Here is a 23,878-nt window from a genome sequence, read left to right on the forward strand (position 1 = left end):
AGAGAGAGGAGGGAAGAGAGAAAGGCAGAGAACGAGGAGACTCAATTCTCGAGTGTTCTGTTGCTATTAAATGTTGTCATTAAGGTTCGCAGAGGCCCATATCAGTTAAGGGTTTGGGTAGGGAAATAAAAAGCTGCTTGCATATTGAAAAAAAGGAACGTCCCAAATGTGTTTACTGCAGAGAAGCCGTCTCCCGCGGGCAGCAATGGCAGTTCTGAAGATCCACTGAGGTACAGGAGGCTTGTGAATGGATTAAGACCTGCTCCCCCCACCCCCGCAGAGTGGGCACACACGTTACTGTTTGCACGAGACTTGGGATCCGAGGATCAGCAGGTCGAAGACTGGGGCAGCGGCAAGGCCCTCTCGTTGGCTCGACCCCCGTTCATGTGCGCATAAGGCTGTCTCTCATCGAAGCTGGCGCGGAGAACCAGCACTCCAGGGCCTGGGCCGTTCTCGGCCTTGTGTCCTGAGTGTCTATCAGGCAGTGGCAGGGAGGCTGAGGAGGCCGAAGGGTCCAGGGGGACGCTCTCCATGTTCTCGGGCTCCAGCTCCAGCTCCTCCGGCTCGGGTGGCTTGTTCTCCTCGCTGTAGTAGAAGGAGACCTCTCGAAAGCCGGGCTCCATCTCGTCCTTGATGCTGCTGATGATCTCCAGGAAGGAAGGCCGCATCTTGGGGTTGTACTGCCAGCACATGCGCATCAGTTCAAATCTAATGGGGAAGAAGGGCAGAAGGTGAGCCGACTGGGAAAGGCCTGCGGCCACGGAGCCCAGGAGCCTCTTTCTGAGGTTCTCGCCTCAGAACAGCTGTGCTGCCTTTCTGCAGCTCTGCTTTTGCATCTCCATGGCCCTGGCAGCCTTTGAGTTCTCCTGTCTCAACTTTACATTTACCTTGCCCAGAACCCAGGACCAGCTATGGTACTATGCTCAAACTCACTTCTGGGATGCACCAATCTTGGTTCACACAGAGTCCACCATGATAGGTTATATTAAATGGTGGCCGTGTTAAGAAATAAAATCACCTATTTTCTGATTGAAGCCCTTTTTGTAGACAGGCATTAAATGTGGCTCTAGAATCCGAATCAGGAAACCTCTATTTCCACTAATGAGGATCACAGCTTCCCTGACAGAGATCATTCTCTGCCACCTATGCTATTTTTAAGTTTCCTCCTGGCACTACGGTGCCCCTGGCATAGGGCCTGAGGAAGGAGGCAGCAGGAGTGCCAGACAGAAGAAGGAGCACACACTGCAAGCTTGTTGTTTCAAGCCTGCACCTGACTGTTGCATGCCCGTGAGGGCAGAGCCCTGCCCCCAAGATCCTGGGCACCCTGAAGCAGAGTCCTAATGGATACCTCAAACCAGATGCCAACAAGCCACTGAGGGACAGTCCCCTTCACAAGCAAGGACGAAGTGAGAACAGAGCGTAAAGCCCATGCTACATCTCCATCACTCCTGCTGGACCATGAACCTCACTGCAAAGTCTAAGTCATGGGCCAGAGGCCATACTTGACAGAAGAAAGAGGAAGGCTGCTACTCTAGTACAGACACTGCCCCAACCAGGAAAGGACTGGGCTTTGACAGATGGACAGAACAGAGAGAGAGAAAGCAAGCACACGGGTGGCCATGATTCTGAGCAGGGACCAAAGCACTTTCCAAAACCTTTATTTTTGCCAGGAATGATAGGCTTTACTTTAAAACTCCTGTCCCAACAGATGCTTTACACTAAAAAAATTACCAAAGGGAACTATGTATAGGCAGGAAGCTCAAAGCACCCCAGTTGGCCTCTAGCATTCTGTTAGGCTGACCAGTGGCCCACCAGACCACCTGTTTACAATGGGCCTTAGAATCCCAGGAAGGAAAACTCCATGCAACAGTGGCCCATGTTAGGTATAAAGTTACCTGCAAAAAGAGTGGCTCCCCTGACCACTGGTCAACTTCCTCAGAAGCTCTGGGGTCAAGTCAGGTCAGGTGGAGGGCAGGGGCCTTAAGGGAGGGTGGGAAGCGAAGATGGAGAGCCATCCAGAATTAAGCATTCTAGAGGTCCAGAGGTCAGCAAATTATTGTCAAGCTAAAGGCAGCCAGCTGCCTGTTTTTGTAAGTTAAGTTTCATTGGAGCAGAGCTGGGCTCATTTGCTTACACATCACTATGGCTGTTTTTAAGCTCCCACTGCAAGGTTAAGTAATTGGAATAGAGGTTGTTTGGCCTGTAGACCTAAAATATTTACTATCTGGTCCTTGCAAAAGTGTGGCCAACACCTGCTCCAGAAGAAAAAGAATGGGATCAAAGACAAGGCCAACTAGTTATTTTCAGTGGCGCCAAGCGACTGATCCTGGTGTTGCATGCCAGGTTGCAGGCAGGTAGTAAGAGTTTCGTGCATGGTGCTGGAGAGATGGTTCAGTGGATAAGAACACTAGCTGCTCTGGCAGATGACCCGGGTTCAATTCCCAGCACCCACACAGTGTCTAACAACTGACTGTAACTCCAGTCCCAGGGGAATCTGACAGCATTTTCTGACCTCTGCAGGCATTGCATGACATGGGTACACTTATAGACATGTAGGCAATATACTCACACATAAAAAAATAATAAAATATTTTAAAAGTTTTGTACATGGAGGCTGCATTTGTTTTTGAGAATCAGAGTTGTTTTTTTTTTTCTTCCCACTTTCTTCTTTTTAAAAAATTATTTATTTAATAACCACACAATCAGAAGCCCAATTCAGATGAGGGTCAGATGTTTTCAGGCTTTCTCCTAAGGTCTGAATCCCTCCAGGAACAATTTTGGCCTCAGGAATTTGGGGGTTGGACTGGCCTGGGTGCCTGGCCCAGGAAAGATGCTAGTCTAGGGCAACTGGTGGCCGTGCCACCCAGAGATGCAAAGGCAGATGGGGCAAGAAAAGGCCCCAAGGACTCCTGGGGACTGCACTGAGGAGCTGGCTTGGTCTGGATGCAAAGGATCAGGAAGAGGAAAGGTCAGCCCCCGTGTTGCAGAAAGAGGCTGGCAGTGGTGCAGGCCCAGGGAAGCAGAGGGAGGTGAGGGCGGGGCCAGGCCCAGAAGCAGTGCTCCTGGGGCCCAAAGAAGGCACTATGTTGGTCGGATGAAAAGGATCAGGAAGCAGTATTGGTTCCCCAGGTGTCTGGGGACCCAAGACAAGGAATGGGGCAAGGCCCTAACTCGGAGGAGGGAACGGGCAACGGAGATGGGAGAGTGAATAAGGCTAGGGGAGTCAAGGCTGGAGGGCTTTGGACTTACCCGGAGAGAGGCCTACGGGCAGGAGAGAGGCCTGAAGTGGGTGGTGCAGGACGAGGGAAGCAGAGCAGAGATGGTGCCTTTTATTATAACATTCCCTCATTTCAGACAAAAGGAAAAAGTACCAACAAAACATTTGATAATTTATCCAAGGTCACAAAACTAGTGAAAATGGAGCAGGGGTGTGGTTCTCTGTCAAACAGCATGGCTATACTTCAGTCACCTGAGCCAGAGTAACCATGGTCCCCCAAGGAGATGATCCTTCCCTGACTTTCCAGATAGTCAAGAGCTCACAGAAGGGTTTGGTTTGCATCGATAGCCTGGCAGCTAGTGTGTTCTCCTGTTCTGGTCAGGTGGTAAACAGGCCTGCCTTCCCATATCCCTGTCATTTTCCAAAAAAATAATTACAATGGGTTGTAAATACAAGGAACTCATCTCTATGGCTAGGCTGCAGTTTCTTCTCTGGCTGACTGGCTTATCCCTGAGAAGTGCAACTGGGGCCAAGAACACAAGATGTGTCTGGCTCCATGCCCTGTGGCCAGCGGTAGGGGGTGGGGGGTACTGAAGAGGTGCCACTGGCGGGGCAGTGGTGCGGTGACATCAGCACAAACAAGCCATGTGATGCCTCTTTTAAATCATTCCAGAGTCACAGGCCTTCCAGTGCTGCCCATAAAAGGAAGCATTTTTTGTTCTACTGATTCAAATCCTTGTTTTTACTCTTTCCACAAGAAAACACTCCAGTAGACTCTAGAAGGATTAATAAGCTGATAAAATGCTTCTTTTAAAAAGCACATTTTAAACCACTGGTCAGCTCTAGTGAGTTGGAAATGTAATTTACAGAATGTGCTCCTCTTTAAGGGTGTACACACCCAGTTCTCCCCTCGGGGCAGGGACAGGCTTAAGTGAAAGTCCTTCCCTGTTGGGAAACAGCCATGGAGAAAGCTCTAGCCCAGGTGTAAATACATACTAGAGCCCCAACTTTCTCTTGGCCCTTGAATGCCCCTTCTCCCCACGGTCCTTAACTGGACAGGCTATAAACTATGTGGGATGTCGGCAAGTAGAGATACAATCAACAGCTCATGCCTGGAGAGTTCCTGCTGCTGAATGCTACTACTGCCTCAGCCAGTGTTTCTCTTAGCATAGACTAGACCCTGGGATGATTGTGCAGGGCTGAGTAGATCTCCTTCTAGCAGCTCCCAGTAGCCAGGACTGTCTTTTTCCTAAAAAAAATTATTTATTTATATTTATTTATTCATGTTTATGAGTGTTTTGCCTGTATGCATGTAAGTGCGCTGGTGCTGTGCAAAGCCCGCAGAAGCCAGAAGAGGGTGTCAGATCTCCTGGAATTGGAGTTACAGTTGTTAGCCATCACGTGAGTGCTGGGAACTGAACCCAGGACCTCTGGAAGAGTAGCCAGTGCTCTTACTCACTGAGCCATCTCTCCAGCCCCAGTCAGGGCTGTCTTAAGAGCCACTTCCAGCCAGGACCTGCAGGTGCTGAAGCAAAGCCCATACATGACTGTCCTGCCAGTTTGGGATCTTATTCAAGCATTTGATCTCCATAAAACCAGATCAAGAGTCCCAGCAACTTGAGAAAGGAAAACCAGTGCCTGAAAAATGCAAAAGCACTCAGATTCTACTAACTAACTGTGTCTCAGCTGCACCTGAGCTAGTGACTCTCTGGGCTAAGTTCAAGTTCTTTCCTGAATCCTGCATCTTGAAGACTAGGCATGTCTTCAAGCTGAGGAAATATTATTATTGGTTCTGCACCTAAATTTTAATGGCTGAGCTCAAACCACTGTCCTAGCCCTTATTCTGCAGTATTGGGGATGGAACCTGCTCCAGGGTCTCCAGGGTCCATGAATCCCAGGCCCACTCTTTACTGGCCTCTATGATTTCAACAGGCAGCACCTTACCAGAGGGTTCACTGACATTTGTGGCCAAGGTACTGAAATCCAGTGGTAAGAGAGAGTTAAAAATGGGCTCTGTTTGCAATTTAAATATGGATGTGGCAGAGAACTGGTGTGGATCCAATCTCATAGTACTTCCTAAATCAATTCAGACTGAATCATGGCACTGAGACTCAGGCTGAATATTCCAGGGCTTGAATGGCAGTCTTTCCTCTAAAGCTAGAACACTTTATGGCACCTAAGGCTGGATCTTTGGCTACTCCTGATGCAACCTGATTCACATACAGAAATAGCCAGAGGTCCCAGCATGGCCACGGACGGCTATTCCCTCTTCAGAACCACACAATGGAAATCCTTCCTCTACATGTGAGACCTAACAGGTTTTAGACAACTTCCAAAGGCTCAGGAACTCTCCTTGGATACAGGGAGCCCATGTTTTCATTTACTATAACAAAAGAACCCTTTCCCAGAACACTTCTTCCTCCCATCAGCTCCTCAGTAAATTCAGGACACCAAAGACACTCCCTATGAAGCCAGCTCGCCTCCCTTCACTCTGTTCTTTTCTTAGAAAGGAGACAAATCTGCCAAGGGGGTTCTGGATAGCAAAGCAGAAATGCCTCCTGAATTAAACATTTCATATCCAAGAGCAACCTCTGTGTTTAAACTTCTTCCTCATGCTATGCTGGGAACAGGAAGTCCACTGCCTTTCCCACAGCAGGTGGCTGCTTCCCAGGCATATTAAATTCATATGAAAACTCTAGAGTCATCTGGAAATGGATCAACCTCAGGAATCCATTTCTGAGACAAAGATTTACTCCAGTTGAAAAGACAGCACAAAAAACAATACCTTTCCTGTGACCAGCCCCAAAACAGGAACAAAACTCGTATCTGTTCTTTTGAACTCATTCTAAGCTTGTGAAATAAGACTGATTCTAGTATCAAATCTAGGCTGGTGCCCCTTTATGCACATTTAGGGGTATCCATGTTTATAGTCTATCACTTAAACTTTGGCTCTAAATGATGATTTCTTTCTTACAGTGGGCTGGCTGATAAATCCTCTCTTTTTTTTTCCTCGTCTTTTTGAAACAGGGTCTCCAGCTGGTGTGGAACTCATATGTACACCAGGCTGGTCTTGAACTCACAGAGATTGGCCTGCCTCTACTTCCTGAGTGTTGGGACTAAAGGCGTGTGCCACCATGCCTGGCCTAGTGGGCTGGTTTCTTACAATGGGCAGCATTCATAATGCAGCTGCAGTTTGGGTCCCAGTAAATCTGTAGGGGATGTTGTGGGTATGTATGGACAGAGGGAGCCAGTATCTAGGACCTGTAGAGCTTCTCTGAGTAGCTCCCTCCTGCACTGTGTAAGCCCAGGATGGTGGCAGCTGTGGAGTTCCTTCTGAGGTCAGCTCAGAAAGGATACTGTGGCAGCCACCCTGCTTGCAGATGACTGGCTCTGGAGCAGGGCAGGTGATGTAAAGGCTGATAGGCTCCATATGGCCTGCTTCCTGACTGATTTTGTAAAGTACTCCCAACTAAGATGGTTTTTATACTTGTAAACAGGGTTAAAAAAAATCAAAGTAAGAGTATTTTATGTCAAGGAAATGGGATAAATATAAATTTCAATATAAAAAAGTAGAGTTTTAGCTGAGCATGGTGACACATACCTGTAATCCCAGCACTAGGGAAGCCTGAAGCAATTAAGATTACCATAAGAACCAGGTCAGCCTGGGCTACATGTACTGTCTCAAAGGCCCCCCCCCGACACTTTCTCTCTGTGGCTGCTTTTTATCACCATGGCAGAGCTGAAGGTTTGCGATGAGCACATGGCTCACTGCACTACAGACATTCACTCTCCAACCTATCAGAGAACTCCCTCAGTACTAAGGGGAAGTTCATGGAGAAGCTATGGCCTCACATGGCACACAAACACATTGGTGTCCCCCTGGCCCCAGAACTGAACCTGCCCACCACTATGAGTCTTTAAATGTCCATAGCCCCTCATGAGAGCTCAGCAGCAGTCTTCTCAGTCTTTCAGATGATACTTGTTTTTAACTAAATTCTGAGTACAGGTAGGGAGAAGGGACATTTCATGCAAAAAAAAAAAAAAAAAAAATCAAGTGTCCTTTTAAGTTTTCTAACTAGTGGAGTTCTGGGAGGCTTCACTGGGAAGTCTAACCGGAGATCCAGGAGATCAAGTGCACCTCTGTCTGTATGGACTACCTTCTGAGAAGCTCCCATTACTAGGCTTTACCTTGTGGGCCCAAGACTATGCCCTGGTCCAGACTACACACTGATTCCCTAGTACTGACCTATGCTCAGAGAACCAACAAACACACTTGTTGAATTAACACTACTGTGGTTAGTACTCTGGCATCCTCTTTGTACCCTTCTTTAATCCATTCAAGGGGTCCATTGGATGGACTAGACTTTGGCTGGACCAATGTTCACAAGCTACAAATAGGGAGCAAAACATCTATCAAATATACTTCTGCAGCACAGGGTGCTAGAGCTAGGGACTCCTATTAGGATTCAGTCTCAGGAGCAATATACATAGTGCTTTGGGATAAAAATAAGACCTTGATTTACTAATGGGACCATGGTTTGTGTTTCTAAGGCTGTGGATTCTAAGATGACCCTAATGGGCATAATCATCCTCAAGTCTTCTTGCCTGGGTGTGGGTAGGATTTATGAATAGGATAGGATGCTTCACTGCTTTACTTAGGCTGCTCCATCAGTTGAAGCAGTTGCTCAAATGAGAGACTATTCTGGGTAGATCTGACTAAACAAGCAAAGACAGGAGAGGTAGTACAGAGGCTTCTGCTTGGCCTAGGAGCAGTAAGCTGCTGTGTTGTAAGGGCAGCACATGGAAGAAGTGGAGTGGCCACAGTCTGCAGGGTCTCAAAACTGTCCCCAGCTGACCTCAGTCTTATAAATGCAAGGGACTAACTCTTGCCAACCCCCTGAAGGAGCCTCATATGGGACTGCAGCCCTGCTGACACCCAGATTTCAGCAACATGAGATCCTAAGCAGGGTTGCTGGCATTTCTGGCTAGGGGTGCCTCAATGTGCCCACAAGCACCTGACTCCCATCTTTGCATCATCTGACCACCCTGGGGTTCCACCAGAGTCTAAGGAAAGGAAGGCAAGGGGTGGGTAGATATGAGGGTCTTTTGTGTAGATACAAAGACAATCTGACAATTCCCCTGGGATCCTTTTAGAAGTGAAGCTGAATCTGTCCTGAAAAGCATTTCTAGAATACTCTTGTACTGGTCTTGACATACCAATGGGGGTGTACCTTCTAGGATCCAGAAGATTAGCTGAGTCCTGCCTTGAGATGCATAAATCAAAAACAAGTCCACTCCACTCCCAACCTGCACCTGATAAGCTAAGCAGAATACCATTTCATCTTCCTTGGGGCCTCATTCCAGGGATGACCATCTTCCCACTCCAAGCAGCTCTGACCTCTCCTGAGCCACCACCACTGAACATCAAAGCAAGACTCAAGAGGGGGTGATATAATCTGGATGCTGAACGCCCCACAAAGGGCCCTATGTTAAAGGCTTGGTCTCCAGCTTGGCACTACTGGGGAACTTTTAAGAGGTGGAGCCTAATGGGAAGTCTTCAGGTTATTGGGAGCACGCTTCAAAGGGACTGTGGGAATATAGCCTCTTTCACTTTCGAGATACACTCTTCCCACCATGATGTGCTACCTCACCACAAAAACAATGGAGCCCAGTGACTCTGAACAGAAACCTCCCAAACTGTGAGCCAATGTAAACCTTTTTTTCTTTGTAAGATGATTATCTTAGGGAGTTTCTCTAAGGAGTGTTGAGCACTGAGGCCTATGAGGCACCACTGACAACTCTCAGGAATTAACTGCTGCAAGATGTTCTTTCACCACAAGTGGGGCTAGGCAACAAGTTCACCAACCCACTAAGGTGTGCCTGGGGCTGTGTCTGCACAGGGCGGAGCTCAACCTTGTTCTAGGTCCATGCAACTCACAGAGCCAAAGCTAAGAGCAGATGGTTTGTGATGTCCTGTTGGGACTATCTGAGGTTCAGCCTACATGATGCATGAGTGAGTCTTGACCACAGAGCTCTGTGTGAATCAGGTGCACAGATTTCTCAGGGCTGCTAATGGCTAGGGAGAAGCTCTTGAATCTGGCTTAAGAGTAGCAACTATTGTCTTAATGCCTTTTTCTTTTTAATCTTAAATCTTGAATGTAAAAGATGAGCCAGGATTACTATGGGCACATATTTCATAGAGAGTGGGCCTGAGAAACTCCAGTGCAAAGTGCAAATTAGCATTGGAGGACTAAGGAACGTGGGGTGGGATTAAGGTGATGGACAAAGGCACAGATCCTACAAACTCATTTCCTCCCAAGGACAGATAAGCCCTCTTCTAATTGTCTCCCATACCCACAGCAAGAGAGAGACCAGTTCCTGGAATTATTAATCTTAAGTGACCCAGGAAATACATACAGCATGTCGGGGCAGTTGTCCGGTTTGTCCAGAAGGCCACCCTCCATGACGAAGCGAAGGACTTGCTCATTGGACAAGCCTTGGTATGGCTGCTCAGCCAATGTGGCAATCTCCCAGAGGACGACACCAAAGGACCTATGGGACAAAAGGAATGTAAGAATCCTGGAAAAGATGGTTAAGACCATGTGCCCCCCCACTTGCTAACACTTCTCCAACCCTGGGTGTTGAAAATGTGTCCTCAATGTAGTGACAGTGCTTTGCAGACGTCAAGCCAGCTACTTGGGATACCTGGTTTTCTTGTCCCGGCTAACACTCCCTGGAGAGCTACTAAAACCTGGTAGCATGGCTGAGGAAGCTGAGGCTAGGGAGCTTCCAGCATCCCCCACAAAATTAGAAGTACCTGATCTAGATCATACAAGTTCAGTGCCTGGTCCCAGCCATTACTTGGTGGTTGGTATAACCCAAACTTGCTTTAGCTCAATATAAAATGCAGATACCCAGGGCCTAGAGCCTGACCGCTGACTTGGGGCAACTAAATATCTTAACAATCTCCTTATGGGATTCTTCTAATCATAGTTTGGGAATATCTATGCGAATGTTTCTCAACACGGCTGCAAAGGAGACTCTCACAGGAGTTTTTTAAAAAACAGATGGATGCCTGGGCTCCCCAAAGCAGCTGTGATGTGACAGGTCTGGGGTGGGGACCTGGGCCTTCGAACATCTAAAAGTTCTGTAGTGATCTTGACTTGGGTCAAGGGAGAGGAAAACCTCTGACCCCACAGAATTCAGGAGCTGCTGGCTGAGAAGGCCTGTGTTGGCACATGGGCCATGTCACAAGGACCAAGAATTCTTTTGCCCAGAGGCTGGATGAGGAATAAACTCAGCAGGAAATGAGCAATTCTGCCATGTGTATGGTTTTGACTCTTAGCTCAGAAGATCAAATTAAAACAGATCCATGTGCACAGAAGCTTCAGATAGGTAACAAGGCAATACTGCTGTCTGCAGTATGAATGTGCCTTCCCAGAGTGAATCCCCAACCATGTGGCCATGTGCTTTCATGCTCGAGTCATGTCAATGGAATAAAGTAGGCTGTCCATTGCAAGCCACCCACAAGGCTTTGGATGGAATCAGAAGGGGTCTAGCCAAATCCCAATGGAAGAGCCTGGGGCTGGTATTACCCATCTAGCACTCTAGAGATCCTGACCTGGTACCCAGGCTGAGGTTGGTGGCCTCTACTGAATCACCATGGTTCACTGCTTCAGCTCCCTTCAATAAACAAAAGGGTTTTGTACAAATTGGTACTAAGCAGATGTTAGACAGAAATAGAACCTTAGCAATTAAGACCCAAGGTCTTTTCGAACTGGCAGTAACAAAGATATAGTCTTCGTGTTATACAAGAGATCCCCCAAAAGCCCAAGATTCAGCAGTCAAAGCATGGCTTTGAAAGACTTGGACTCAGGGAAATGGGTTTTCTGTCAACTTTAGTCATGGAATCTGAAGAGCCTGCGTGGTCACATCAGAGGAATACTTTGGAGGCTGCAGCGCCCACCCTCACGTCTGAAATGTGGCCAAAGACAAGCAATGATGCATGCGGTTTTCTATTTTTGCCGACCGCAGGCTGGTCTGACAAGGCTTCCTCCTCCCAGTCCTACTTCTCTAGTCTCGAATGCTTTCCCTGGCTGTATCACAAGCTTCCAGGCATTCAGTTCCAACTCTGGCCCTGAGCTCTGATGGCTCTATCTAGAGTGCCAGGTACTTGGCCTTGTACAAACCCAATGTGTCTCAAGTTAAACTGTCTTGTACTCTGTTCTTCTGGCTTCCCTGCAGCCAACACCCCGTTCCACAGGAGCAGTCTGAGTGTAGTCACTCTGGCTTCTGTGGAGTCCCACCAGAGCTTGCTGATTCAGGCTTGGGTTTGTCCTAAGGCTCTTCTGTCTGTGCCCTAGCACTTTCTTAGTGACGCTAGTCCTCCTTGCCCAGCCTACTGCATCCTTACTCTTGGCTTACCCAAGGCAGCCTCATACTGTAGCTAACATAAGGAGTTTTTTGTTTGTTTTTTTGAGACAGTGCCTCCTCATAGCCACACCTGACCTGGAACTCCCTATGTAGACCAGGCTGGCCTCACCTGTCTCTGTCTCCTGAGTTCTGACATTAAAGGCACTCACCACCATGTCCGGTTAACATAAGACTCAGAACCCTTAACCACTATTGCAGAGCCTGCAGAATCACTGCTAATCTCAAGAAAGGTATCTAAGGCTTTACTTCATCTCTCTTTGACCTAATGATCCTTCAAAGAAGTCTTACTCTCCCTTCCCCACCTGTAGTAAGTGCCATTTACTACTGTGCCTCCCCCAGCAGTGCCACTGTCAGGAACCCCCTTCCCATTGTTCTGTTGGTTACAATCCACATGAAGGTGCCTCCAGAATTTCAACTCATCTGTAGAAACTTCTGTGACTCTGACCTGCCAGGTTACTTCCTCTTCTCCATAAGAATTCATCCTCGGATGACAGGGAAGACATCTATTGTCATCCCTACTATTTCCACATACTGAGGTCCTCATGATCTTATAAATCACCAAAAACAGGATGTTAAACACCCAGCTTGCTGTAAATGCTTTTCCCTGAGTGATTCCTGTCTGATGTCAGTAGCACCTGTCACTGAGGGATATTTAATGTTCCAGTCTGTAGCCATACTTTACAGTTCAATGACAACCAAGCCCCATCATTGCTCTGTGCTTTTTCTAGCACCAGCAATTTAAAAACTTACCAGAGGGGGCAGAAGCACAGACAATCCCTAGATATCCTTACCTTACAGAACATGCAAAGCCCAGCAAAGCCCAGTGACTTGACCTTGGCCATACAGCAAATCAGAGGCATTGAGAAATACTCAGTCCCATGTATCTCTCAAAACACACATTTTACTCTTTGGTGGTGTTAATGCCTTAATATAAACTGAGACTTCTTGTACTTGGTGAACAGATTTAACCTTTAAACACTAGAGAATTATTTCTGTGTGATGATGTTTTCTCTGAGTATGAGCATTGGGGCTGTCTTCTCCAAGTAATGCCCCCCTCCCCCGGGGTGGGAAGAATGTCTTGTACCAACAACAGTACTAGCTGGGGCTGTCACTCAGCAACTGCACCTCCCCACATCATGAGGGGGAGCACAGCAAACACCCCAGCCACCAGCGAATTGACACCTACTGAGGAATCCACAGTGACAGGAATTAGCCATCAAAAAGGCAAATAACCCTGGTCATTTGTGGCTATTTGGAAAGTGTCTTAGTTAAGGTTTCAGAAAGGTGGTTTGGACACACATGAAGGAAGCAAAGTCAAGCTGTAGGAGGTTTCACTCCCTAGTCCTCTGCTTAGGCTCTCTCATATCTCAGGGCACACTGGGTCCTCTAAGCCAAATGCACCACCTGGATGGGACATGGGAATAGAGGAAGGAGCAGCAAGGGTACCAATAATACTTTTTATTATTAAGGACTGAAAACAAAGCCTGGGGTGATGGCAGGAACCTGGAAGTACTCTGATGAGCAGGCAGACATGTTTCCCTGGACAGTTCTTGGGCCTGTATGATTAGGAACAGAGTGCAAGGTGTGATTGTGCTGTAGACAGAAGATTGGAGGAGGTCACATGCAGAATAGGAAAACAGAGGCAGGGTGCGAAGAAGAAAGCACAGCACAAGAAAGACAAAGATGTCTAGAGACATAGGCTGGCCTGCATGTCCTTGTGAGGGAGGGGGACATGTGGTCCTTGGAGCATCTCTTCAGAAGCTCCAAACGTGGTGGATAGGATTCACATCTTGGCCTAACTCAGGCATACCTCCCATCCCTATGATCCTAAGGTTTCCTACAAAGGCAAACAAAATTCTTTGCCATTTCTTTTTGGATTTTTAACTACTTAGGGACAATTATGCTATTGAATACATTCGAAAATGATCTCCATTCTTCTAAGAGGCACAGTTTCGGGTTAGAGTCCTGGCAGTGGAGAAACTGTCTACATATTCCAATGTCTTTGCTGCCCCCAGCTATATCCTCAAAGGCTGGGTTGAGAAAACAAAAACCAAAGCACTGTCAATGCCTCAGCGTTTGGTGGAATGAATTCCAAATGCCAGCCCTCTTTATACAGACATTTCCTTGTTGGTTCATAATGGTTATGTAGTCAAAGGGGAGGAAATCGTCGGGGAGCACCCCGTGTGTCCCTTGCTGCTGCTTGTAGTGACAGTTGCTACCGAGAATCCGGATAGAAGCCGCCTGTGAGACTTCGGCTTTATTTTCCTGTGTTGTCTCTATTTTCAGATCCTACAAGCTGACCTCAAAGCTTCTGGAAGCAAGAAGCCCAGAATAAACAGATGGAAGCATGACCCTAGATGTGCCCTCTCCTGCCACCTCATCTAAAAATGGTGCAGAGCACTCTGATTTGACAGAAAAGAGGTAACCTCAAATGGGCTGATTCCAGAACAGACCTCATCCTTGGGTCAGGAGGCAATCAGGTTATGCTGGGTCATATTCAAATATTATTTCCAATTTGCACCTGTCGTAAAATAAAATTCAAGGCTCTTGACTGTGAAAGGTTCATAAAGTTAAAAAAATGATGTCAGTCACTACGGGAATAGTTCTTCTGTGTGGTCATCTGCAACTGGAGTAAACAACTACTGTTTCTGTAACACAACAGCAACGGGATCTCCCAAGAGGAAAGCCAAGACACTTGCTGACATTCTAGGAAGGGGATGTGCCAGGGCTCTCGCCTGCCAAGAGCTCCAGTTGTATTTCAGAACCTGATGGCCTCTACACAATGTTTCCAAAGAACTGCAGTAAACAGTACACTACAGGGATGTCTTCATAACCCTTGGTTAATGTGCTTCCACCACAGGACACTTTTATTATTAAGGAAGATATTTTGTTTTCCACAACCATTCATGGGATTAGCAACAATAAGCACAACCAAGACTCAAGTTTTGGGTCTAAATAAAGCATTGTGCAACCTGAAGGTTCGAAGAGGTGAGGCATATGCACACACACAGAACTCGTTTTCTGAGAGTGGGAAAAGAGGGAAACCAGGCAGAGGAGATGAGAGTACTGAAGGCTCAGACTTCTGGAATGCATCAGCTCCTCGGAGCCGTAACTGATAATCAGCTGAAAATGGAAGGACATGCTGGTCCTACATACTCCCTGGAGTCCCAAAAATGCCTTTTTGCACTAATACTCCACACAGGAACATCTGAAAGATGAATGGGTATGGCCCCCTCCCCCAATACTGTGCTCACACTGGAAATGGGTGGCAATGAAGAGAGACCAGAAGGACATGAACCAGGAGTCCAAGCCAGTGACATGGTGCAGAAGCTGGAGGGTCTGAGGTGACCATGCAGGGAAAGACTCTCATTACCAGACATCTGAATGAGTAGTGAAGACTCCATCCTTGAGGGACTCAGGAGACATCCAGCGCACAGGCAGTAACCCCTTCCCTCCTTTCCGGTAGTAGTCTGTCTCATAGATGTCTCGTGTCATACCAAAATCTGGAAGTTGCAGAGAAGACCGTTAGGCGCTGGAGCAGCTCTTGAAGCAGAGGCAACAGTACAGCTGCTGCCCTAGCACAGGACCCTTGGCCCTGTCCATGTTCAACTGGGACACAGCCATACTCCACTTTGAGGAGGCTCAGTATTACAGTTTGAAATTTTGTAAGGCAGAAATATTAAGACCTGATTAGTCACTTGACAGGCATACAAGAAATCTCTAGTCTTATACATTAAAATCTAGTTCCTTTAAGAAGTTTATTCTCTTATTATACTTAAAATTGGAGGTAGCTTGCAAATTACTGAGTTCCATGATTTATGAAGAAAATATACACTTCATAGACCAAGAATTAGTGACATGTTTTTAAAGCCTAATCAAATACACAGGAGAGTGTAGACCTCATTTACTTGGTAGCATGGCCCTATTGCCACGGAAAAGGCCTTTCACCACTCAGTAAGGGGGGATCTATCCGGAGTAACAATTCACAAAGATGAAAGTACATGGTGAGAGGTTTAAGAGATGCTATTTACCAGGCTCCAAGGCTATTACCCAACACTCGTATTTAACATAATACTCCCACTCCTTTTAAAACATTTCTTCCACCGGGGTTCACATCCCAGCATCCACATGGCAGCTAACAACTGTCTGTAACTCCAGTTATAAGGGATCTGACAGCCTTTTCTGTCCTCTGAGGGCACTGCATGACACAGGTGCACTTACCTACATGCAGGCAATATATGCTACATATAAAATAAAAATAATAAATAAAATATTTAAAAATTTTTCTTCCATTTTCTACATCTCCTGAAGGCGTCACATAATTATACTTGATGGCAGGCTTATTTTATAATCCCAGATTATCTTCATCAGATTTTGATTTTCCACTCAATCACATAACCTTTTTTTCACATAAACTCTTCTATCCTCCTTTCCAGAAGAAAGAGTGCTCTACTTAAAAAAAAAAAAAAAAAAAAAAAGCCCTTTCATATCTTTAACTCAAACAGGTAAGATTACAAAGGTGAAGCAAACCCACAGAGAATGACATTTCTTGGATGTTAGTCAACAGTATTGACTTCTTCTATGATAAGAGCTATCAAACTGCCCCTGGTGAAGTGACGGGCCTGTCTGTAATGCACAAACAGCAGGCACTGGGAGAATAGTGAGAAACCCTCAGGAAGAGTCAAAATGAAGTACTCAAGCCCAAGTCTCCTCTCTGAATTAATCCTGTGACATGCAAATGAGAGGCTCAGCCTGCACTCACATAAAATGGGAGGGAAAGAATTCCAGAGAACATCTCTCTTCCTAAACACAAAAGAAAAAATTTAATTCTATAATTCTAGAAAGAAAAATAACAATGATAAAACATTGTTATAAATATGCCACATGGTTAACTGGCAAAGGCAGTCCTTATAGAGTTTAAAATATCGAGGAGCACAAAAAAGCATTTCTCATGAAGTAGGACAAAAGTAGCCTTAACTGAGTTTCGGCCTGTGTGGGAAGGGTAGACAGGAGAACAGGAAGAGGACATAGGCACAGGCTTACTTCCTGTAGCACCCAATTCTTCCTACCTCTTGGCTTTGTCCTGTCATTACTTTCATTTCAGAGGTGGAGACGCCAAGGCTTTCCAGGCCTTTTAGGCATTAGTGACAGGGCAGGGACTGAAGCTTAGGCCAACATGGTGGTCTCCTCTGCACTAAGGGGGAGGAGCTACAATCTGGGTCCCCATGAGAAAGTGAAGGATGGGAAGCAGGAAGTATCACAAAGGCTGGAAAGGGGCATGGCTCTGGTCTGGGAATGCTGAGGCAGGACAGCTTCTTGAGGGATAAATGGGTTCCAAGGGCCGTAAATAGGAGTATGCCTGAAGGGCTGAGCCCAAGAACAAGACATGCCTTGAGTAACTCCAATGACTGAGTAATGTCTGCTCAACAATATAGCTGCATGCCAACACCCCTAGCCCCTACAAGTAAATGCAAAATGAAGATACACAGATAGCCCCACTCTGGAAACCTCGCTAGATGGACTACTCACTTCTCACTAAGTGGCCAAAAACATTTCATTCAAAAATCACCACTAAGGGAAAACAAAGTATTGCTAAAGGAAAGCAAATGTTTCCTGAGCACATGGTTCAAGAGGCAGTCAAAGGTTAACAGCAAACAGTTTTTTGCATGTTGTCCCCTTGTTCTATCTCTGAATGATTATTTGGCAATGTTGAACAGTCGCTCTGTCCTATCACAGTGGGATAGTTAAGGTCCTGGTAAGATCAGGTAGTTTCCTGAGCAACCCTAATGCTATGTGCATTTTTGTTAGGTAGATTAAAAGACCAAAGCAGACACATGCACAGGAAGGCTGGAAGAGTTTCTTTCTAACCAGAGATCAGAAACGTAATCCAGCCATTAAAAAAAATTTTCTTTGGTCTTTCTGAGACAGGGTCTCCCTGTAGCTCCTGCTGACCTGGAACTCCCTACGTAGACCAGGCTGGTCTCTATCTCACAGAGATCCACCTGCCTCTCCGTCCCTAGTGTTGTGATTAAAGGTGTGCACTACCATGCCCAGCTCCAGTCCATGCTTTTATATTGCAGTGAGTGGTGGCAATAAGGGGTCTAACAGGAAGCTAGAAAGCTAAGATCAGGGCAGGAAGTGATATGCTAGAGGGGATCAAGAACTTGATGCTACCATTGGGGGATGTAGCTCAGCAATACAGTACTTGACCAGCATGCATAAGGTCCTGGGTTCAATCCCTAGTAGCAGCAAAAACAAATACAAGAAGATCTTGGAGCCGACCCGCCAGCTTACTGGGTTCAGACCCACTAAGTAGTGATCTTCCCTCACCAGAGAGACTGGCATGCATGCCTTATCACTGGCCCTGGTCTGTGGAAGGGCTTCATCTTAGGGACGCTTCACCTTATAGGAACTTCTATGGGCCAGTCCAGGGACAATGCTCCTTATAAACCAGGGAAATTGAGGGGAGACTGCATAATGACTTATTGTCAAGTCGAAATCACTTGAGGATGCTGTTCTGATCATTTCCGTAACCAATGCTCTACATAGCTGACCTTAGGAACCATGGTTCCTACCTGGATTGCCATGTCAAGATGCTCTTAGATCAGAACCAGGAACCAGAGACAATAATACCAACTACACACCTTTGCACTAAAGAACAAGTCTTTGAGCTTGCGTAACATTAGAAAACCTCTCCAGCAGCAGGCTAGTATCCACAGGGCCCCTAAGATACCTGTGAGTTTAGTTTTTTTTTTTTTTCCCCACTCTGGAAAGTAAAGGACACACCTCCAATTTTGACGGTGAAATCTTCAGCTACCATGCAATTCCGCGCAGCAAGATCTCTGTGGACAAACTTGTTCGCATTGAGGTATGCCATGCCATCTGCAATCTCTCCAGCCATCTGGATCATCTTGCTTAAACTTGGAGGTGATAGGACTGGATTATTCTGTTGCAGATTAAAAAAAAAAAAAAAACTCACATGAGAACTTTGGAAGTTTTTTCTATTTCTAGGGTTATTCTAGAGGGTACGCATGCATGCTTGATTGAGTGGCACAGGTCATCCTGCAGGAAGTCAAGTCTCGCTCAGAAGGAACATTTCACTGCTAAGACCCTGGCCAGCATCTGCTGATGGTAAGGGTCACATACCTTGTTCCCTGATCACATCCCACAGGGCTGCTGTGGAAACAACAATCGGCACTCCTTGGAACCAGCATTTTCTTTTTTCTTCTTTTTCCATTTTTGTATGTATGTTTGCATATATGTGGGCACACGTGTGTGCACATGCATGTGGAGGACCAAGGCTGATATTGGAAATCAATCTCTTACATCTTATTCATCTGGGCAGAGTCTTGCAATCAATCCCAGATCTGGCCGATATGGCTTTGTCTTGCTAGGCAGCTTGCTCTGGGGCTGCTTTGTCTCAGACTTTCAAGGCTAGAATTTCAGGTGGGCTGCCATGCCTACCCAAAATTTATGTGGGCTCTGGGAAGCCAAACTCCATACCTCAAGCTTGTGGGGCAAATGTTTAACACTAAGCCATCTCCTCAGCCCCAGGACAAACATTATTTAAAGCGAATGGAGCAGTTTTTGATTACTAAGGATTCAGTTACTTAGATTCCTACTAGTTTATATGTTCCTTTGACTTTCATAATCAAAGTGCAGGTAAAAGGAAGGGCAAGAACATTCGTACAAAGGCCAAATGGAACAAATATGTATTTCCTAAATAGGCTCTGCTAGGGTTTGTTTATCTTCTTTCTCTTCTGCTTTCTTCTAAGGCACAGAGATATGAAGAGTAACGTCTTCATCTTGGATTACTATTTTCTCTGCACACCTAGGAAAACTGAAGTTCATCAGGAGTTCACCTTGGAGGGGACCAAGGTCAGTCACCAGCAGCATGGGCAAATGTCCCACTTGCAGAGGAGAGCAAAATACTGCCTTTGGTATCAAAAAGAATTACCCCTGGCACTAATATCTATTTGGAAAAAAGCTTATAGAAAATATATGCCCAAGGAGCCGATGAGACACCTAAAAAGACTGATGACTTAAGGTCAATTCCCAGGACCTACATGGTAGAAAGAGGGAGCCATCTCCTGCAAGTTGTCCTCTGACCTCCATACACACGTATATGTGCACATACACATACACAGTAATACACAACACACAGATAAATGTAAAAAACTATGCCCAAGGCTCTCTGACACTTCACCCCCACATGTAAAACCAATCACGATTCCACAGTTTAGACACTTAACTAGCTTGTGTGTGGGTACCAATATATAAGATTGTGACTTGGTTTCCCTAACTACAAAGCATCTCATATAATATTGCAAAGCTATCTCATTTTGCTAAGTCCCACACATCACCTTCCTAACTCATTTTGTGAGCCACAGGAAGTGCATGACAGGGCTCTGGAATCATACCACCCAGGTTCTTCCATACAGTCCCCACACAGCCTGGCCATGATGAACACTCAGTGAATGCTGGCTCTTGCCCAGGGAAAGGCTAAGTTCCCATTGAAAGCTAGTATCTAGGTATCAGGTAACAGCTCTCCAAGCACCTCTAGGTGGGCTGTCCAGATTCCATGATAGCTTTTATTGAGTTCTTTACTATTATTTTGATTCAGGGTCTCCTATAATCCAGGCTAGAGTGCTAGGATTACAGGTGTGTGCCACCATATCCAGTTTATGATGTGCTGGGGAGCAAACCCACCCAGGGCTTCAGGCATGCTAGGAAAGCCCTCTACCAACTGAGCTACAATCGCAGCCCATGTATGGGTTCTGAAGAGGATGCCAAGAGTGACTCTGGTGATTTAAATGTTCATCACTCAGCTTTCTGGGGGATGTCACTGGAGAAAGCCAAAATCACCATTTTTTTTTTTTTTACATAGATGTCTTCTATTTTTTTAAATTCACTTCTATTTTATGTGTATGGATGTCTTGTCTGTATGTAAGTAAGTGTACCATGTGTGTGCAATGCCTGTGAAAGCCAGAAGAGGGTATCAGATCCCCTGAAACTGGAGTTATGGAGAATTGTTAGCCACTATTTGGGTACTGGGAACTGATCCTGGGTGCAGAGGTGGAAGAGCAGCCAGTGTTCTCAAGTGCTAAGTCATCTTTCCAGCCTTTACGGATATCTTCTTTAGCTGTATTTTTTTCCTCTTAGAATTTAACATTGTCTTTTAATCTCTTTAGGGCTTTAAATGTGCACAATACATACACTAGGACCTATGTAAGTGGTGTAAGGTTTAGGCTCCTAGCACATACTAGAGCATGAATGAAGTATGAATGAAGTTCACTGGGAAGCTGTCACTCATCATGTGAAAAACAATAAAAAAGAGGGGCTTAATTTTATGCAGAAAGAGTTGATTTTGTCAGTCCATAGTGTAATATTACCATTCTTTCATTTATCTCAAGGGAGTAAAAGTCTTTTATTTGGTTAGAGCTACTTAAGACAAGCACACATAAGCATCTACACTTAGTGAAACAAATCAGCAAGTTGCAATGGGGGAGGGGTGGAACAATGAAACTAGGATACATATTTGTATACATTTCTATTTTGGCATGAGTTAGACAAAATAAAAAAAATCTGATGAATTTAAAGCTAACTATTATATCTGAAAAGGACTACGGTAATCACTGAATTATCCTGTCTGTCTCTTAGACTCTTATCTGTCTCTTATACATGAAGAAACAGAGGTCCTGAAATGTCTAGCTGCTGTCTTCAGGATTGCAGGTAACCAATGGCAGGGTCAGTTCTGAGACTACAAGTTCTAGTTTTTATTCTGTGCCTGAATTAAGGATGAAAGGGATAAGCAGCACTTGCAACTCTTCAGAGGTGCCTCAAAGGAGACAGACAGACTTCCAGTCACCCATTTGATCAAGCTTTTCTCCTTCAAGCAGACTGTGGATATAAGGGGCCAGGAAAAGGCTCCATTATGCATCCAGGGACTAATGCTGACAGGAATAGAGGCTAGAAGAGTTATCAACTGTTGGTTCAAAGCCTTGGTCCCACACATAGCCTTGTGGCTCTCCCTAAAGTCCCAAACCATGTGCTGTATGTAATGAGGTCATTTGTGAACAGATGCTTGGAACTAAAATGAAGGAACTTTCACTTGGGAGATGATTAAGCTAAAGATTAAAAGAAAACAAAACCTTAAATAGAGCATGGGAACAAAAGACAAAAGGGGTGTGGAAAGAGAGAAGTTTCCCCTTCTAGAAAATTTCAGACAGACAAGCTTCTAATTCACAAGCACAAAGTCAAGGATCCACTGAGGCAGCACAATAAAGGCAGCTGGTCCTGGTATTATTTCTTAGCATTTGTCTATGAGTTATTATTAGAATTAATGACTTATAAGTCAGACTTCCATATGCTAAAGAGTTGACTCAGGATTCAGCCCAAAATGCAGGTGCAAAGTTTGAGAAGTCTCTAAAGCAGACTTCACTGCCAGTGCAAAGCAAGAACAGTGTGTCTACATGTGTGTACCTGTGTATGTGTGTGTGTGTGTGTGTGTTGGGCTCCTGAGCAAACAACTGTCTTGTGTTCAGACTGAGTGGGAAATCATCCTAGCAGTTTTCTAGGGGCAAGGGCCAGGGCCCCACCAGTCTAATAATGAACTCTATCTAAGTGTTTACTGAAAGGATTCTTGCCACAAGTATGGCCCTGGGATGAACGCTACAGGGAACAGGGTTTGAAGAAGGGGCACACTCAGAGAACAATGGCAAGAGAAAATGCACGTCTGGTAGAGAGTCAAGTACATCAGGAAGTTTGTAGAGGAGGCTAGCCCTGGCAACTGGGCACTGATGTGTCCTGGGGGTGGGTGTGTGGTTTTATGAGATGCTGGGGTAGAAGGAATGCAGAAACAAGGCCACAGAGGTACTGGAATGGACTAGGTGGTATCTGAAGAGAGGCAGGGCCTTCTCACAAACATCCCAATCTGCCTGTGGTTGGGAAACCTTTTACCTAAGGGATCCACAACCAAGTATGCAGCAAGACACTCAAGACCAAGAAGTAAATTAATTGTAAGACACATTTTCCCAAGGGAGCTCCTGGAGGAAATGGAATAGGCAAGATAACATGGTGGGAATTAAAACTGACCTCTATTTCTGGCCTCAGAGACCTGAGATAACTTTTGAGATCCCCGCGTGTCATTAGTTCCATGATGACCAGGGTAGGCTGGCCCTGGGACACCACGCCCAGCAACCGCACCTGGGAGGAATCAAAAAGAGAAGGACTCAGTGGGTGGATGGGGGAGGTTTTCCATACAACCCATACTATCTGGAACTATGTGGTGTTGGAGCCTGATGGTTAGAAGCAGAGCTGTTGTGAGAGGGGCATGGTCACCACCACAGGGGTCTTAGGTAATAGGCAATGGGTAACTAACTATCCATGGGACGGACAGAAGATGAGGCACCAAGCCCAAAGATGTGGCCACAGGTACACAAGGTAGCTCTGGGGATGCTTCCTCTCTATGTCCAATCTTGGCTTTTCAGGGACTTTCCCTTACCACATGGTGACAGTTGAACTCCTTCATCACTGAGGCCTCGTTCAGAAACTCTATCCTTTCACGCATGCTTGCAGCCTCATTTACTGTCTTGATGGCTACCCTGGTTTCAGGTTCGTCCTTGACCACACCCTTGGCCACTCCTTCATAGACCATCCCAAAGGATCCCTGCCCAAGCTCCCGGTTCATGGTGATCTTCTCTCGAGCAACCTCCCATTCATCAGGCACGTACACTAGAAAGTAAGGGACAGAGACAATGATTGAAAGATACATGGAAATCAGCCGTTAGACAAGACAGAGTGTTTAGGGGAAATGTCAGACTAGAGAATACAGGATGTTGTTTCCTAAAACCCACAATGTATCAGGACACAAAGGCATGACTTACTCTTAATAAATGTCCCTACATGCTTCAGATTTGAGTAGGACTGTACACTAAAGGATTCTGAGACACTTTGAGGGTAATACCAACATAGAAGAACCAGAAGGAAACAAAGACACCTAGGATAGGAAACAAAGCAGTGGTTCCTTTTTTCTCCCTTCCTCAGGAGGGGAAAAAAGGAAATTAACTGTAAGAGATATAGAAGGTAAGATGGGGAATTTTTTTTTTTTTTTTTAAATTTTTTATTCTGGATGAAGGAAGGGCCAGAGTGTGTGTGAGAGGTGCCAAGTGCCTTCTACATGGATTTCTAGCCTGCATGATCTAACAGGGCACCCAGGTCCTGCAGGGT

At 45.8% G+C, this 23,878-nt stretch overlaps 1 protein-coding gene across 1 annotated transcript in view; it reads right to left on the minus strand.

Annotated features, from left to right (window-relative positions):
- The window catches only part of Igf1r (insulin like growth factor 1 receptor), a 282,994-nt gene continuing 259,116 nt past the window's right edge, over nt 1-23,878 (minus strand). The window contains exons 16-21 of the mRNA XM_008852347.3: nt 23,154-23,383; nt 22,745-22,855; nt 18,437-18,596; nt 15,024-15,153; nt 9,635-9,769; nt 1-708 (exon numbers count right to left, since the gene is read on the minus strand). Of these exons, the coding sequence (XP_008850569.1) occupies nt 327-708; nt 9,635-9,769; nt 15,024-15,153; nt 18,437-18,596; nt 22,745-22,855; nt 23,154-23,383 (1,148 nt within the window). The 3' untranslated portion in view covers nt 1-326. The remainder of the gene's footprint in view (nt 709-9,634; nt 9,770-15,023; nt 15,154-18,436; nt 18,597-22,744; nt 22,856-23,153; nt 23,384-23,878) is intronic.

This window comes from Nannospalax galili, unplaced genomic scaffold (assembly GCF_000622305.1).
Source record: "Nannospalax galili isolate Female #2095 unplaced genomic scaffold, S.galili_v1.0 scaffold63, whole genome shotgun sequence".
NCBI classification, from domain to species: domain Eukaryota; kingdom Metazoa; phylum Chordata; class Mammalia; order Rodentia; family Spalacidae; genus Nannospalax; species Nannospalax galili.